Source organism: Hylobates moloch, unplaced genomic scaffold (genome assembly GCF_009828535.3).
Source record: "Hylobates moloch isolate HMO894 unplaced genomic scaffold, HMol_V3 SCAFFOLD_6, whole genome shotgun sequence".
NCBI lineage: Eukaryota > Metazoa > Chordata > Mammalia > Primates > Hylobatidae > Hylobates > Hylobates moloch.
In genome coordinates this window covers 67,529,110-67,547,498 of record NW_026652281.1, presented here as the reverse complement: position 1 = coordinate 67,547,498, position 18,389 = coordinate 67,529,110, and the positions used below count along the sequence as shown (strand labels likewise).

The window sequence follows — 18,389 nt, the reverse complement described above, 5'->3', positions numbered from 1 at the left end:
TTTCTAACAACCCTGACTCTTAAAAATAGAGTTAAGGTCATGGTAAACATAATTTTTAAAATCCTGCATCTTATACTATCCCATGTCACCAAGGGTTTTATAAACATAATTTTGAATGACTGAATTGTTTTATACAATTATATTGTATACAATTATATTGTAATTCACCAGTCTCCTAATGTTGAACGTTAATCAGTCGTTTCCTGTTTTGTTTTATTTTGTTTTGTTAGAATTTATTCTGTAATGAACATTTTTGCATTGTTCTTCCTCAGTTATGTTTTTGGTTTGTTTTTATCCTGGACATGATTCTTATAACTGAAATTACTGGATCAAAGGATGTGAACTTTTTTCTCTCTCTCTTTTTTGAGACCTGTGCTAATCCTCCATAGAACATTTTCTTCAGACCAGAGTTTTCCTTTTTTAACCCTTGGGCTCTTTACTTCTCAGTATAAATCCTTTTAATGCCTAGTTTTCCTAAGAATCTAAACAAATCTGGGACAAAGCTCACACTCAAGACTTACACCATTCTCACTCACAGGCTGTATAAATTCAGATTCTCTTCTGAATCGATGCAAGGTTTACAAAATCTTGGAATAAAATGTGTGCACAAGTGGAAAATGTCCAATTCCTGACAAATGCCATTTTTTAAAAAACGAATTTTCGGGCCGGGTGCGGTGACTCACGCCTGTAATCCCAGCACTTTGGGAGGCCGAGGTGGGCGGATCACGAGGTCAGGAGATCAAGACCAGCCTGGCTAACACAGTGAAACCTCGTCTCTACTAAAAATACAAAATAATTAGCCGGGCGTGGTGGCGGCGCCTGTAGTCTCAGCTACTCCGGAGGCCGAGGCAGCAGAATGGCGTGAACCTGGGAGGCGGAGCTTGCAGTGAGCCGAGATCCTGCCGCTGCACTCCAGCCTGGGCGACAGAGAGGGACTCTGTCTCAAAACAAAAACAAACAAAAATTTCTTCTCATTACCGAGTTATTGATAAAACTAATTCTTAACCAGATTCTTCCGTTATATGTCATTTTTTCCCCTTACTTAAACACATACACACACACACACACACACACACACACACACACACTCTCAACATAAAAAAGTTCAAAAGGCACAATAGGATGTATAGTGAAAAGTTCCATCGTGGCCGGGCGTTGGTGGTTTACGCCTGTAATCTGAACACTTTGAAAGGCAGGAGGATCGCTTGAGCCCTGGAGTTTGGATCAGCCTGGGCAACACAGGGAGGCCTTATCTCTACAAAAAATACAAATAAATTAGCTGGGTATGGTGGTGGCACATACCTGTGGACCCAGCCACTCAGGAGGAGACTGAGGTAGGAGAATCACTTGAGCCGGAGAGGCTGCAGTGAGCCAAGAACATGCCAGCCTGGGCAACAGTCAGAGCCTTAAAAAAAATTAATAAATTAAAAAAAATCCTTACTGATGTATAATTTGCATACTATTAATATACAATTTACTCATTTAAAGAGTATAATTCAGTGGTTTTAGCTTATTTAATTTTAGCTTATTCACAGACTTGTGCAACAATTATCACGATTAATTTTAAAACATCTTCACCTTACAAAAAGAAATACTTTCCCATCCCCCACCCTTTAACACCCACAACCGCTATTCTTCTACTTTCTATCTCTATGAATTTGCCTATTCTGGACGTTTCATATAAATGGAATCATCGAGTATATACCCTCTTATGTCTGGCTTCTTCCACTTATCATAGTGTTTTTAAGATTCATCCATCTGGTAGCATGTTTCAATACTTCATCCCTTTTTATGGCCAAAAAAGGAATTGCATGAAACACCACATTTTGTTTATCCACTCATTGGTTGATGGACATTTGAGTTGTTTCCATCTTTTGGGTATAGTGAATAATGCTACTGTGAACATTTGTGTACAAGTTTTTGTGTGGACATATGGTACATTGTCTTTAATGGTAAGTCAATTCTGGTAGTCACTTTTGGAAACTGGAAGGAAACTTAATGATTATCTAGTCCAGGGGTCAGCAAATAGCAAACTTTATTTTTTAATTTTATTTTTAATTGACAAATAATAATTGCATATTTGGGAGGTACAATGTGATGTTATGATACTTGTATACATGGTAGAATGATTAAGTCAGGCTAATTAATATATCCATCACCTCACATACTTATCATTTCTTTGTAATGAGAACATTTAAAATCTAAAATTTAAGAATTTCAAAATATATAATACACTATTATTATTATTGAGACAGGGTCTCGCTCTGTCACCCAGGTTGGAGTGCAGTGGTGCAATCATGGCTCACTGCAGCCTTGACCTCCTGGGCTCAAGTGATCCTCCTGCCTCAGCCTCCTGAGTAGTGGGGACTACAGTTACACACCACCATGCCTGGGTTATTATTATTGTTAGTTTTAGTAGTAGAGACAAGGTCTTGCTTCATTGCCCAGGCTGGTCTCGAACTCCTGAGCTTAAGCAGTCCTTCCGCCTCAGCCTCCCAAAGTGTTGGAGTTACAGTTGTGAGCCAGCATGCCTGGAGTTACTAACTATAGTCACCATGCTGTGCAATAGATCTCGGGAACTTATTCCTCCTAACTGGAACTTTGTACCCTTTGACTGACATGTCCCCCTCCCATCCAATTGCCCTGGCTGCATCCCTAGCCTCTGGTAACCACTATTCTACTTTCTACTCCTAGAGCTCTGCTTTTTGATATTCCACATGTGAGACTATGCAGTATTTTTCTTTCCGTACCTGGCTTATTTCACTTAGCATACTGTCCTCCAGGTTTCTTCATTTGTCGAAGATGACAGAATTTTCTTTTTTAAGGCTGAATAGTACTCCATTGTGTATCTATACCACATTTTCTTTATCCATTTACCCGCTGATGGCGCTTAGGTTCTTTCCATATCTTGGTGGTCAGCAAACTTTTTCTGTAAAGAACCAGATATTAAATGTTGGGCTTTGCAAGGCATAAATTTATGTTCCAACTAATCAACTCTGCTATGGTAGCTGGAGAACAGCCACAGGTTGCACGGGGAAGGAGGTTGGGATAAATAGAGGGAGCACAGAGGTTTGGAGCAGCAACACTGTGATTCCGTATGATATTGTAGTGGTGGATACATGCCATTGTACAAGCATCCCTTGTTTTATTGTACTTCACTTTATTGTGATTTGCAGATGATCCTTTTTTTCTTTTCTTTTTTTTTTTTTTTACAAATTGAAGGTTTGTAGCAACCTTGTATTGAGCAAGTCTGTTGGTGCCGTATTTTTCAATAGCATGTGTTCACTTTGTGTCTGTCACATTCTGGGAATTCTTGTAATATTTCAAATTTTAAAATTATTATATTTATTATGGTGATCTGTGATCAGTGATCTTCAAATACTACTATAATAATTGTTTTGGGGCACTACAAAGTCAAACTTAATCTGTAAATGTGGTGTGTGAGCCTTGCCAGCTTGGGCAGTGCGTGCTGGCCAGCTTGGCGAGGATAAAAAATAAATAAATAAATAAATATGGTGTGTGTTCAGACTGCTTCACCAGCCGGCCATACTCCTGTCTCTCTCCCTCTCCTAGGGTCTTGCTATTTCCTGAGATACAACAATATTGAAATTAGGCCATTTAATAACTGTAGAATGGGCTCTAAGTGTTCATGTGAAAGGAAGAGTCACCTGTTTTCTCACTTAAAATTGAAAGCCAGAGGGCTGGACACAGTGCCTTATGCCTGTAATCCCAGAACTTTGGGAGGCTGAAGTGGGAAGATCACATGAAGCCAGCAGTTTAAGACCAGCCTGGGCAACGTACCAAGACCTTGTCTCTACAAAAAATTTTAAAAATTAGCTGGCTGTGGTGGTATGCACCTGTAGTCCTAGCTGCTTGGGATGCCCAGGCAGGAGGATCACTTGAGCCCATGAGTTTCAGATTATAGTGAGCTATGATTGCACCACTACACACCAGCCTGGGCAACAGAGTGAGACTTGTCTCTAAAAAAAACAAAAACAAAATCAAAAGCTAGAAATGATTAAGCTTAGTGAGAAAAGCATTTCGAAAGCTGAGAGAGGCCTCTTGTGCCAAACAGCTAAGTTGTCAATACAAAGGAAAAGCTCTTGAAGAAAATTAAAAGTGCCACTCCACGGAACACACAAATTATAAGAAAGCAAAACAGCCCTATTGCTGATATGGATGTTGTGGGAATTCAGGGACCCTGAACGAAGGGACTGGCTGGAGCCAAGGCAGAAGAACATAAACTGTGAAGATTTCATGGACATTTATCAGTTCCCAAAATTAATACTTTTATAATTTCTTATGCCTGTCTTTACTGTAATCTCTGAACATAAATTGTGAAGATTTCATGGACATTTATCACTTCCCTAATAATACTTTTATAATGTCTTATGCCTGGCTTTACTTTAATCTCTTAATCACGTTATCTTCATAAGCTGAGAATGTACATCACCTCAGGACCACTGTTGTACAAAACAGTACAAAACAGTAAAACGTGTGTTTGAACAATATGAAATCAGTGTACCTTTAAAAAGAACAGAATAACAGTGATTTTCAGGGAACACGGGAAGATAACCATTAGGTCTGACTGCCTGCGGGGTCGGACAGAATAGAGCCATATTTTTCTTCTTGCAGAAAGCCTTTAAATGGATGTGTGAGTAGGAGAGATATCGCTGAACTCTTTTCCCAGCAAGGAATAACCCTGGGGAAGGAATGCATTCCTCGGCGGAGGTCTATAGACAGCTGCTCTGGGAGTGTCTGTCTTATGCAGTTGAGATAAGGATTGAAATACACCCTGGCCTCCTGCAGTACCCTCAGGCTCACTAGGATTGGGAAATTCCAGCCTGATAAATTCTAGTCAGACCGGTTCTCTGCTCTCGAACCCTGTTTCCTGTTAAGATGTTTATCAAAGCAATATGTGCACAGTGGGACACAGACCCTCATCAGTAATTCTAATTTTGCCTTGCCTTGTGATCTTAATTGCCCTTTGAAGCATGTGATCCTTGTGACCTACTCCCTGTTTGTACACCCCCTCCCCTTTTAAAATCCCTAATAAAAACTTGCTGGTTTTGTGGCTCAGGGTCATCACCACAGTCCTACCAATATGTGATGTCACCCCTGGAGATCCAGCTGTAAAATTTCTCTCTTTGTACTCCTTCTCTTTATTTCTCAGACTGGCTGACACTTAGGGAAAATAGAAAAGAACCTACGTTGAAATATTGGGGGCTGGTTCCCCCGATATATGGAGAAAGTTTGAGTGGTCTGGATAGATCAAACCAGCCACAACGTTCCCTTAAGCCAAAGCCTAATCCAGAGTAAGGCCCTAACTCTCATCAGTCTTATGAAGACTGTGAGAAGTGCAGAAGCTACAGAAGAAAAGCTGGAAATTAGCAGAGGTTGGTTCATGAGGTTTAAGGGAAAAGGCTGTTTCTACAACAAAAAATTTCAAGGTGAAGCAGCAGGTGCTAATGGAGAAGCTACAGCAAGTGATCCAGAAGATCTAGTTAAGATCATTGATGAAAATAGCTACACTAACAGCAGATTCTTTCTTTCTTTCATCTTTCTTTCTTAAGACAGGGTCTCCCTCTGTAACACAGGCTGGAGTGCAGTGGCATGATCATGGCTCATTGCAGCCTTGACCTCCTGGGTTCAATCGATCCTCCCACCTCAGCCCCCCAAGTAGCTGGAACTATAGGCACACACCACCACGGCCTACTAATTTTTGTATTTTTTTGTAGAGGTGAGATTTCGTCATGTTGCCTCAGCTGGTCTTGAACTCCTGGGCTCAAGTGATCCTCCCACCTCAGCCTCCCAAAGTGCTGGGACTACAAGCATGAGCCACTGTGCAGGGCCAACGATAGATTGTCAGTGTAAATAAAACAGCCTTCTATTGTAAGAAGATGCCATTAGAACTTTCATTGCTAGAGGGGAAAAGCCAATATTTGGCTTAAAAGCTTCAAAAGACAGGCTGACTTTCTTGTTAGGGCTAATGCAGCTGGTGACTTCAAGTGGAAGCCAGTGCTCATTACTATACTGAAAATCACAGGGTCCTTAAGAATTATGCTACATCGGCCGGGCGCGGTGGCTCACGCTTGTAATCCCAGCAATTTGGGAGGCCGAGGCGGGCGGATCACGAGGTCAGGAGATCGAGACCACGGTGAAACCCCGTCTCTACTAAAAATACAAAAAAAATCAGCTGGGCGTGGTGGCGGGCGCCTGTAGTCCCAGCTACTCAGAGAGGCTGAGGCAGGAGAATGGCATGAACCCGGGAGGCGGAGCTTGCAGTGAGCCGAGATTGCGCCACTGCACTCCAGCCTGGGCGACAGAGCGAGACTCTGTCTCAAAAAAAAAAAAAAAAAAAAAAGAATTATGCTACATCTACTTCTCTGCCTGTTCTCTAGAAAAGTAGCAACAAAGCCTGGATGATAGCACATCTGTTTACAGCATGATTTACAGAATATTTTAAGCCCACTCTGGGGACCTACTGCTCAGGAAAAAAACAGATTTCTTTCAAGATATTACTGTTCATTGACAAGGCACCTGGTCACCCAAGAGCTCTGATGGAGATGTGCAAAGAGATTGATGTTGTTTTCCTGCATGCTTGCATCTATTCTGCAGCCCGTGGATCAAAGGGTAATCTTGACTTTCAAGTCTTATTATTTGAGAAATGTTTTGTAAATCTATAGCTGCCATAGATAGTGATTCCTCTGATGGATGTGGGCAAAGAGTCATCATCCTAGATTCCATCAAGCAGATTTGTGATTAATGGGAGAAGGTAAAAATATCAACATTAACAGGAGTTTGGAAGAAGTTGATTCCAACTCTCATGGGTGACTTTGATGGATGCAAGACTTCAACAGAGGATGTGACTGCAAATGTGATAGAAATAGCAAGAGAAGGTGGGGCGCAGTGGCTCATGCCTGTAATCCCAGCACTTTGGGAGGCCGAGGCAGATGGATCATGAGGTCAGGAGATCGAGACCATCCTGGCTAACACAGTGAAACCCTGTCTCTACTAAAAATACAAAAAATTAGCCACGCGTGGTGGTGGGCACCTGTAGTCCCAGCTACTCGGGAGGCTGAGGCAGGGGAATGGCATGAACCTGGAAGGCAGAGCTTGCAGTGAGCTGAGATCGTGCCACTGCACTCTAGCCTGGGCGAAACAGCTAGACTCCGTCTCAAAAAAAAAAAAAAAAAAGAAATAACAAGAGAACTAGAATTAGAATGGAGCCTGAAGATGTGACTACATTATTGCAATTTTATGATAAGATTTTAATAAACTACGAGTTCCTTCTTATGTATGAGCAAAGACGATAGTTTCTTGAGATGTTATCCACTTCTGGTGAAGATGCTGTGAACATTGTTGAAATGACTACAGATGATAAAGAATATTACATACACTTAGTTGTTAAAGCAGCAGCAGAGTTTGAGAGAATTGACTCTCATTTTGAAAGCTCTTCTCTGGGCAAAATGCCATCAAACAGATTGTGTGCTACAGAGAGATCTTTCATGAAAGGAAGAATCCACTGATGTCGTTAACTTCATTGTCTTATTTTAAGAAATTGTCACAGCCACCACAGCCTTCAGCAACCACCACCCTGATTGGTCAGTAGCCATCAACATCGAAGCAAGACCCTCCACCAGTAAAAAGATTACAGCTAGCAGAAGGCTCAGATGATTGTTAACACTTTTTAGCAATAAAGTATTTTAAAATTAAGGTACGCACATTTTTTTTTAGACATAATGCTATTGTACAACTAATAGGCTACAGTGTAACAGTGTAAACATAACTTTTATATGTACTGGGAAACCAAAACTTGTGTGACCTGCTTTATTGTGATACTCACTTTATTCCAGTGGCCCATAACTGAACCTGCTATCTCAGATGTACACCTAGACATCTGTCAAAACCTATAAAATGTATGACACCAAGTGTGAATTCTAATGTAAACTATGGACTTTAGTTAATAACAAAATGTCAGTATTGGCTCATCTATTCTAACAGACATACCACACTAATGCAAGATGTTAAAAATTGGGGAGCTTTAAATAAAAGCAATTTTTTAATTACCAAAACAGCAAAAACCGGGGAAACTGAGGGACGAGTGGGGATGATATGGGAACTTTGCTCTTTTTGCTTAATTTTTTTTTTTTTTTTTTTTTTGAGATGGAGTCTTGCTCTGACACCCAGGCCAGAGTGCAGTGGTGTGATCTAGGCTCACTGCAACCTCTACCTCCTGGGTTCAAGCTATTTCCCTGCCTCAGACTCCTGAGTAGCTGGAACTACAGACGTGAGCCACCACACCCAGCTAATTTTTGTATTTCTAGTAGAGAAGGGGTTTCAACATATTGGCCAGGCTGGTCTCGAACTCCTGACCTTAGATGATCTGCCCACCTCGACCTCCCAAAGTGCTGGGATTGCAGGGGTGAGCCACCATGCCCAGCCTAATTTTTTTCTGTGAATGAAAACTGCTCAAAAGGCCAGGCACTGTGGCTCACGCCTGTAATCTCAGCACTTTGGGAGGCCGAGGGCGGCAGATTGCTTGAGGCCAGGAGTTTGAGAACAACCTGGCCAACATGGTGAAACACCATTTCTACTAAAAATACAAAAAGTAGCCGATGTGATGGTTCATGCCGGTAATCCCAGCTGCTCGGAAGGCTGAAGCATAAGAATTGTTTGAACGCAGTAGGCAGAGATTGCAGTGAGCTGAGATCATGCCCCTGCACTCCAGCCTGAGTGACAGAGCAAGACTGTCTCAAAAACAAAAACGAAAACAAAAACAAAAAAACAAAAAACAAAAACAATAAAAAACTACTCAAAAACTCAATCTTAAAAAAGTTGCAACTGTTTTTACCTTTCTCTTGGCCCTGTTTTCAGAGTTATAGCCTGTTTAAATAATAATACTAAGACCTTAGATCATAGGTAATTGGATCCTCTGTAAGTTTTAAGATATATACAGTCGGCTGGGCACGGTGGCTCACGCCTGTAATCCCAGCACTTTGGAAGGCCAAGGCGGGTGGATCGAGACCATCCGGCTAACATGGTGAAACCCCATCTCTACTAAATGTACAAAAAAGTAGCCGGGCGTGATGGCGGGCGCCTGTAGTCCCAGCTACTCGGGAGGCCGAGGCAGGAGAATGGTGCAAACCCGGGAGACGGAGCTTGCAGTGAGCAGAGATCGCACCACTGCACTCCAGCCTGGGTGACAGAGCGAGACTCCGTCTCAAAAAAAAAAAAAAAAAAGATATATACAGTCATGGCTTAAATACAAACTAACAATTTCACTTAGTAAAAGGGTAAGGAAAACATTTTACTTTAAATTTTTTTAAATTCTAGAGTCCTGGTATTTTATTATTACTTTGTAAGTTGTCTTTATAAAAATTCTGAATGCAGTATGTTTAGTTGAAAAGTGCTGTGGAAGGAAGGGGAACATCACACACGAGGGCCTGTCATGGGGTGGGGCGACGGGGGAGGGAAAGCATTAGGAGATATACCTAATGTAAATGACAAGTTAATGGGTGCAGCACACCAACATGGCACATGTATACATATGTAACAAACCTGCACGTTGTACACATGTACCCTATAACTTAAATAAATAAATAAATAAAATAAATAAAAAGTGCTGTGGAAATATCCAATATGAACCGTTAACCAACATTTAGGTTTTTCTGGTAACGTCATGCTTATCAGTTCTCTAAATCATTTGGTGTATCTCAAAACCTTCATTTTTAACAGCCACATTAGTCACATATTCTATCATGCATATGTACTGTGATTTAATTATTTTCCTATTGTTGGACATTTGTTATAGCCAATCAATAATGTGCCTTCTAAAATGGCTACCTTAATATTTTAAAGAATGGTGGCCATGTGTTGCCATCTCAGTGTGAAAGGTCTATGACTCTATTATATATGCCAAATAGGGCCACATGTTTTGAGTGGGAGACTGCTTTGGGGATAGCGGATCCTCCCCCTAACTGTCCTTTTTTTTTTTTGAATTCTGCAGCCCAGTGTTAGAAGTGATTGCTAAGTCCCATGTATGTTAGTTGGAATTTGTCTTTATATGCCCCTCCATTCTCTGATCAAATTTTACTTTTTCTCAATATCTTATCAGCAGTTTCTGATAGTCATTTTTTAGGTTTAAGGTTTTTGGTTTTTTGGGGGGTTTTTAAAAAAGATGTTAGCTCATGTCTTTTATTAACTCATAGACAATTACTTGTCTTCTGGTTTGTTGAAGCAGTAAGTTAGACAACATTTGCCACAATAATGTCTGTCAAAGTAGCTTGCCATAAACACTCCAGCACCATCTGAATGGCACTCTCGACAAAGGTGACAAATTTTGCCATTCTCTTCCACCTTATAATATTTCAGGACAGCCAGCGTCACCTTCTTTCTCTTGTGTTTATTATTCTTGGGAGTGGTGTAAGACTTTTTCCTTTTCCTAGCACCACCATAAATTCTCAACCCAAGATGAAGAGTAGGCTCCTTTTGAATGTTGTAGTCAGACAGAGTACCTCTATTTTCCAACTGCTTGCCAGCAGAGATCCTTTGCTGATCGGGAGGAATTCCTGGATTTTGGCCTTTACCTTTTCTATTGTGTCCGAGGGTTCAACCTTGAGGGTAGTGATCTTCCCCGGAAGGGTTTTTACGAAATCTGCATTTTGGTGGCAGCTCCACCACAGATGGCAGATGGAAAAAAAACAAAAAAAGAAGTAGTTTTAGGTTTTTAACTGTTGTTAGGCAGAGTTAACAAACAAATAATTAACAGAGGAAAGAATCTCATGCATGGGGAATTTGCAGCCACTTGCTAGGCTCTTAATAAATGTTTGAAGCATGAACAAGGATTAGGGAGGTAAAATTATGGACAACTTTTCTTCAGCATTTTTTTCTTGTATGTTATGATATAGTATGGAATAGATCTGGGTTCAGATATTTTTGCGACCACTTACCTTAGTCTTGGTTAACTCACAAGTTTTAATGCTTAATCAAGAGAAAAGATGTTATACCAAAAAGTATTTGAAAGATATGAGAATTATGTATATTGTACACGCTAGATAAACTTATGAATGCTAATTCAAGAGATTACTTGCTCACTCATATAGATGTTGCTGAGAATAATCCGAAGGTAGATATGCAGTAAGATATGCAATTTAAATATTAAATTGTTAATATAAATATAGAATGGGGCTTCAGGTAGAGAAAACACTTAAGTGTGTAAAACTTAGAATTTTAAGTATAGCTTTGACTTTTCATCAGTTTTCCTTATATTTCTGGGACCAGCATTGTAGAGAACATCATACGAAATTTCCAACTTTTAAATATCTGTTTTAGTTTTATTTTCTTCCTACATTCTTATGCTTCTGATGTTCAGACTATCCTGTCTACTAGTTATTACATTATATAATATATAACATGTTTATGTATATTATATACTTGCCACATCATAATACTTGTTCTCTGTTTTTAAAATCTTATATTTTTCCCAGCCTAACTACTTTGTTATTATCCCTCAATATCTTGTTTGTTCTTTGTTAAATTTTTTTTTTTACTCCATAACTCAGCAATCCCTTTTCTGGGCACATACCCAAAAGAAATGAAATCACCACTTTGTAAAGATATCTGCACTCCCATGTTCATTGCAGCATTATTTACAGTAGCCAAGGTATGGAAGCAACAAGTGTTTGTTGATAGATGAATGAATAAATAAACTGTGGTACATAGATAAAATGGAATATTATTCAGCCCTAAAGAAGAACGAGAACTTACCATTTTCCACAACGTGGATGAGCCCGGAGGACATTATGCTAAGTGAAATAAGCCAGACATAGAAAGAAAAATAGTGTATGATCTCACTTATATGTGGAATAAAAAAAAATTCAAATATAACAGAAATACATGACAAAACAATGGCTATTGGGAGGGGGAAGCAGAGGAAATGGGGAGATGTAGGTTAGAGGATACAGAACAGATATGTAAGATGAGCAAGTTGCCTCTTTTTCTGGCTGGAACCATGGAGGGTGTAGAAGAGAAGGAGAAGGTCCCTGCTGTGCCAGAAACCCTTAAGAAAAAGCAAAAGAATTTTGCAGAGCTGAAGATCAAGTGCTTGAGAAAGAAGTTTGCCAAAAAGATGCTTTGAAAGGCAAGGAGGAAGCTTATCTGTGAAAAAGCAAAACACTATCACAAGGAATATAGGCAGATATACAGAACTGAATTTCAAATGGCAAGGATGGTAAGAAAAGCTGGCAACTTCTATGTACCTGCAGAACCCAAATTGGCGTTTGTTCTCAGGATCAGAGGTGTCAATGGTGTGAGCCCAAAGGTCCGAAAGGTGTTGCAGCTTCTTTGCCTTCATCAAATCTTCAATGGAACCTTTGTGAAGCTCAACAGGCTTCAGTTAACATGCTGAGGATTGTAGAGCCATATATTGCATGGGGGTACCCGAATCTGAAGTCAGTAAATGAACTAATCCACAAGCGTGGTAATGGCAAAATCAATAAGAAGTGAATTGCTTTAACAGATAACACTTTGATTGCTCCATCTCTTGGTAAATATAGCATCATCTGCATGGAGGATCTGATTCATGAGATCTATACTGTTGGAAAACACTTCAAAGAAGCAAATAACTTCCTGTGGCCCTGCAAATTATCTTCTCCATGAGGCGGTATGAAGAAAAAGACCATCCATTTTTATTTTATTTTATTTTATTTCATTTTATTTTATTTTATTTTATTTTATTTTATTTTATTTTATTTTTGAGACAGAGTCTCGCTCTGTCACCCAGGCTGGAGTGCAGTGGCGTGATCTCGGCTCACTGCAACCTCTGCCTCCCATGTTCAAGCGATTTTCCTGCCTCAGCCTCTGGAGTAACTGGGATTACAGGCGTGTGCCACCACACCTGGCTAATTTTTTTTTCTTGTATTTTTGTTAGAGACGGGGTTTCACCATGTTGGCCAGGCTGGTCTCGGACTCATGACCTCAAGTAATCCGCCCGCCTCGGCCTCCCAGAGTGCTGGGATTACAGCGTGAGCCACCGCAGCTAGCCAAGAGACCACCCATTTTGTAGAAGGTGGAGATGCTGGCAACAGGGAGGACCAGATCAACAGGCTTATTAGAATGAACTAAGATGTCTACCATGATTATTTTTCTAAGCTGGTCGGTTAATAAACAGTACCTGCTCTCAAATTGAAAAAAAAAAAAAAGATGAGTAAGTCAAGATCTAATGTGCAACATGAGGACTCCAGGTAATAAAACTGTACTGTATATAAGGGATTCATGTTAAATGAGATTTTAGCTGTTCTTGCCACACACAGAGAAAACAGATAGGTGAGATGATGGATATGTTAATTTGCTTCATTATAGGAACCTTTTTACTATCTATATATATCATATAACAGCATATGTGTATCTCAAATATACACAATGAAATTTTAAAAAATTTATCCTATAAAAAACAATATTACTTTTCATGTAAATATTGTTATTTTAGGATCTTGGAGTGAAAATATACTGGAATATTTTCTGAGAAATAGCCAGATTACAGCAGAAGATGGCGCTGAGATCACCTGGTATCATGCAGCTAACCACAAGGCACAGATGAATGAAGCACTGAAAAGTAAGTCAGTACAGTTACTTGTAATTTACTTTGGATAATAGATTAATTCAACTCCTTTTTTGATATCTAGGTATATTTGCAGATACTAGAGACAGGTGATCCAAGTGTAAGTTCCAGGCTGACATGAGTATTTTATTTATTTTTATTTATTATTTAATTATTATTTATTCATTTTTAGAGACATAGTCTCTCTCTGTTGCCCAGGCTGGAATTCAAAGGTGTAATCACAGCTCATTGCAGGTTCAAACTCCTGGGCTCAGGCAATCTGTGAGCCATCACACCAGGCTGAACATTTTTATAAAGTGTTTTGTTTTGTTTACAAAATGGACAAATTGCATAATGGAAGAGTTTTCTTATTTTCCAGAAGCAATTTGCCTGTTATGTCGGATTCGAAACTCTCAAATATTATTATATTTTCTTAGGTAGTGATTTGAGTAAAACTTTTAAGATCAGGACCATGTATCTTACGTATTTTTATGTTTTTCCTCATGTACTAATGAGAAACTCACTCAATATTTGTTCAATGGATGGATGAAGGCATTGTATACCAATTTATAATTAATAAGTAATTGGGCAATATTTATGTCTAAGCTGAAAATCAAGCCTTTTGTTTACTGATTCAACCTGTAATCGTTGTATGTATATCCCTTCATTATACAGATGAACATTATAGCAGTGTTTCTCAACCTTTTCCTATAAAGTGCTCATGTTGGCTGCAGCAGGAAAGGAGAATGAAAGCATATCACCACAGGGCCGGGGCAGAGCTTGCAGTACCTGGTCCAACAGGACATTACCTTGAAGTTCCATATTTTATTGTAAAATGTATGCATTTTTGCATCCTAATCCATTATATATCTGAGCTTCTTTTATTGTCAAAACACTGTTTTAAATTGTGTTTTTCTCCTCAAAAGGAAGAACTTTGTCTTGTTTCATATTGAATCTTTAATGCCTAAAATAGTGCATAGCATATAATAACTACACAATGATTATTTAGTAAATGAATTTTAGCAAAATTGATGCCTCAGGAAATAGTTGATTAATGATTGCCAGGAACTGTAAGGAGTCAATGCTAATGAGTACAGTGTTTCTTTTTTGAACGATCAAATATTTCTAGAATTAGAGAGTGGTGATAGTTGCATAACCTTCTGAATACACTAAATAAAAACCAGTAAAGGGTTCACTTTAAAAGGGTAAATTTTATAGTATGTAAATTATGTCTCAGTTTTTAAAAATGAAAGAATGATAGAAAAGGAAGAAATAAAACCATTATTCACAGACAATATGATTGTGTATATAGAAAACAAAAAAGATTCTATAGATAAATGATCATAATAAATAGGTGAACTTAGAAAATCTCAGGGTGTGATCAGGGCTGGTGGCTCATGCCTGTAATCCCAGCACTTTGGGAAGCCAAAGTGGGTGGGTCATTTGACCCCAGGATTTCATGATAAACCTAGGCAACATAGTGAGACCCTGTCTCTACAAAAAATAGAAAAATTAGCCAGGCATGGTGGCATGTACCTGTAGTCACAGCTACTCAGGAAGCTGAGGCAAGAGGATCGATTGAGCCCATGAGGTGGAGGCTGCAGTGAGCTGTGATCGCGCCATTGCACTCCAACCTAGGTGACAGAGTGAGACCTTGTCTCAAAAAAAAAAAAAAAAGAAAAGAAAATCTCAGGATTCAAGGTCAAAATAGAAAATAAATTCTGTTTTTCTTTAACAACTGAAAATCTATATACAACTTAAAAAAATTGTACAATTTGTATAATAATAGTATATACAAAGCCCTTTTCCATCATAGCCTGAGGATGGTGAAAAGTTACTTTTGCTATGCTGAACAGGATTTGATGAAGCAAGGCAAAGTCTGGCCATGGTCACAAGCTGGAGCTCCTGTGGGTGAGGCAACGTATGCCTTGATATATAGACTTCCTCCTCTGGCTGTCCCTGTTATATGAGACTGTTAGAACCGTGCCGTCTCCCAAGCAGAAGTGTGCCCTGACTTTTAAAAGTCTTCTACCCACGGGCTTTGGATGGGAGAGTAGGGAGAGGGGCTGGGCAGCTTCTATATCTTCTATGTCTCCAGGCCAGGTCTCCCTCTCTTGTTAGGACTGTTAATATTAGTCTATCCAACTGCTTATTGATATTTCCACTTAGAGATTTCTCATGAGTCTCAAATTTACATTATCCGAAATGAGATTCTTGACTATATTTACTAACCTGTACTTTCTATGATCTTTCCTGTCTCAGGAAATGGCACCACAATCTACTTAGATGTTTCAACCAGAAATCTAGGAGCCATTTATTCGCTCCTTTCTTTATTCTTGGATCTAATATCCAATCATTATGATTCTATTCCAAAATGCATTTTGAATTAGTCCATATCTCTCCATCTTTCTTATCACTATCCTAGAAGCCACCAGGATTTCTTGCTCATACTGCTGTAGTTCCCCATTTTTTTCATGTAGATGACCTTAGGAACATACTTTACATGGGCCCGGAGACTCCTCAACTTGCCCATTTACCGATTTTTTTTTCTATCTGTTGGAAATAATGGAATTAGCAGACTGTGACTATTATTCTTTTTTTTTTGGAGATGGAGTCTTGATCTGTCGCCAGGCTGGAGTGCAGTGGCATGATCTACGCTCACTGCAACCTCTGCCTCCCGGGTTCAAGCCATCCTCCTGCCTCAGCCTCCGAGTAGCTGGGACTACAGGCATATGCCACCATGCCCAGCTAATTTTTGTAGTTTTAGTAGAGATGCGGTTTCACCATGTTGGCCAGGATGGTCTCCATCTCCTGGTCTCGTGATCCACCCAACTCAGTCTCCCAAAGTGCTGGGATTAGACTATCACTCTTAAATGAAAGATTCCAAGCTTTTGTGCCCCTTCATAACCACACTGATAAGGGAGACCTACAACCTCCTTTCCCAACTTCGCCCTGAGAAAATAATAAAAGACTAGATCATCTGTCTTTCTGCAAATTCACTTGCCCTGTTGTCCTTGCAGAGATTTGGCCATAGGGTGAAAGAACAACTTCTCTGTATCTGCCCTCCCCCTGGCGAGATAAGCCACACAAACATCAGGACTCAGCACTATTCACATGGTTGAAGAATTCCACCTTTGGCAGAGGGCTGGAAGCTGTTTGGATAGTACCTGGACATTGCTTAGAATTGCATTTGATAGAGAGTAAAAGGAGTATAAAACTCTTTGACTGGTCTTGGTGTTTTGGTGTTTATTTCTTTATTTTTATTTTTTGTAGAGAGTCTGGTCCCAAACTCCTGGCTTCAAGCAATCCTCCTGCCTCAGCCTCCCAAAGTGCTGGGATTACAGGTGTGAGCACCACACCCAGCCATTTTGTTATTTTATGCTTTGCCTCACTGTAATTAAAAGAGCTTAAATATGGTATAGCTTAGAGAAGAGAGACATAGCAAACATCCATTGAGTTCTTACTGCATCACCAGTCCCCTTTTCTTTCTTCCTATAAGAACTTTTTTTTGTTGTTTGTTTGAGATGGAGTCTCACACTGTCATCTGGGCTGGAGGGCAATGGTGCTATCTCGGCTCACTGCAACCTCTGCCTCCTGTATTCACGTGATTCTCCTGCTTCAGCCTCCCGAGTAGCTGGGATTACAGGCTCACACCACCACACCGGCTAATTTTTTGTATTTTTAGTAGAGACAAGGTTTCACTGTGTTGGCCAGACTGGTCTCGAACTCCTGACCTCATGATCCGCCTGCCTCGGCCTCCCAAAGTGCTGGGATTACAGGTGTGAGCCACCGTGCCCGGCCAAGAACTTTACTTTTATTAAGGTATCCATTTCTGCTCCATACAGGCATATGGAAACCAATTCCATTTGTAGCTCCAGGGGTGGATTACAATAAGTTAATCAGCACTTGAAGTTTTCCTGATGATTCATATTGCTCCCATGGTGGGCAAGTGATCAAATAGGGCTCAATTAGACTCAAAGTAATTATATGTATAATTACCAAAGAAGTTTTATATCTTAAAATTGAAATATGTGAACATGAAAATATGTAGCCCCAGTGGTTATTGGTAGCTTTCTTAAAAATCATGAGATGAAATTAGCCTTATGATGAAGACAACACCAAGGAGAGTGAAGAAAAGAGACATAAAGATCACGATAGCGTCACTGAGCTGCTGATTGTACCACATTTAAAGCTCACCTGACCCCTGGACTTTTAGTTATTTGAGATGATAAATCTACTAGCTTGAATCGGAATTTCTATTTATTTGCAGCCAGAAGCATCCAATAGATCTCTGAGTCCATCCTAATTAGATAGCTTATTTTCCCTGCTTCCACACTTGCCGCTGTCCAGTTTATTTTCCAGCCAGCATCCAAAGTGGTATATTTAAATATAAATCAAGCCTCTTTATTGGTCTCAAATGGTGTTCCATTTAAAATCTTTAATATAATTGCTAGATGGAAACATGTTTGGTTCTACTGCTGTGGTTTCCAAGAGGAGAGATTTTTTTTCCCTAAAGACTTTGACCTCTTGCCTCACTGTTTATTTCTGTCACAGAGGTGGAGAGATTGTTATGGTTTGTAGTTCTTGACTGGGTGGAGCTATCTATCAAATGCACTAGGCCAAGCAAGGTGGCTCATGCCTGTAATCCCAGCACTTCGGGAGGTTGAGACCAGCCTGGTCAACATGGTGAAACTCCGTCTCAACTAAAAATACAAAAATTAGCGTGCATGGTGGTGCATGCCTGTAGTTCCAGCTATTTGGGAGGCTGAGGCAGGAGAATCGCTTGAAC

The 18,389-nt window shown here is 39.8% G+C and overlaps 1 protein-coding gene and 2 pseudogenes across 2 annotated transcripts in view; 2 read left to right on the top strand and 1 right to left on the bottom strand.

Moving 5' to 3' along the window:
* Positions 1 to 18,389, top strand: part of FAM151B (family with sequence similarity 151 member B) — a 69,585-nt gene that overhangs the window by 941 nt on the left and 50,255 nt on the right. For both annotated transcript variants that reach the window (XM_032156943.2, XM_058440759.1), the window contains exon 2: positions 13,490 to 13,615. In XM_032156943.2, coding sequence (XP_032012834.1) covers positions 13,490 to 13,615 — 126 coding nt within the window. The remainder of the gene's footprint in view (positions 1 to 13,489; positions 13,616 to 18,389) is intronic.
* LOC116470275 (ubiquitin-ribosomal protein eS31 fusion protein-like) lies at positions 10,216 to 11,803 on the bottom strand (annotated as a pseudogene).
* LOC116471054 (60S ribosomal protein L7-like) lies at positions 12,014 to 13,125 on the top strand (annotated as a pseudogene).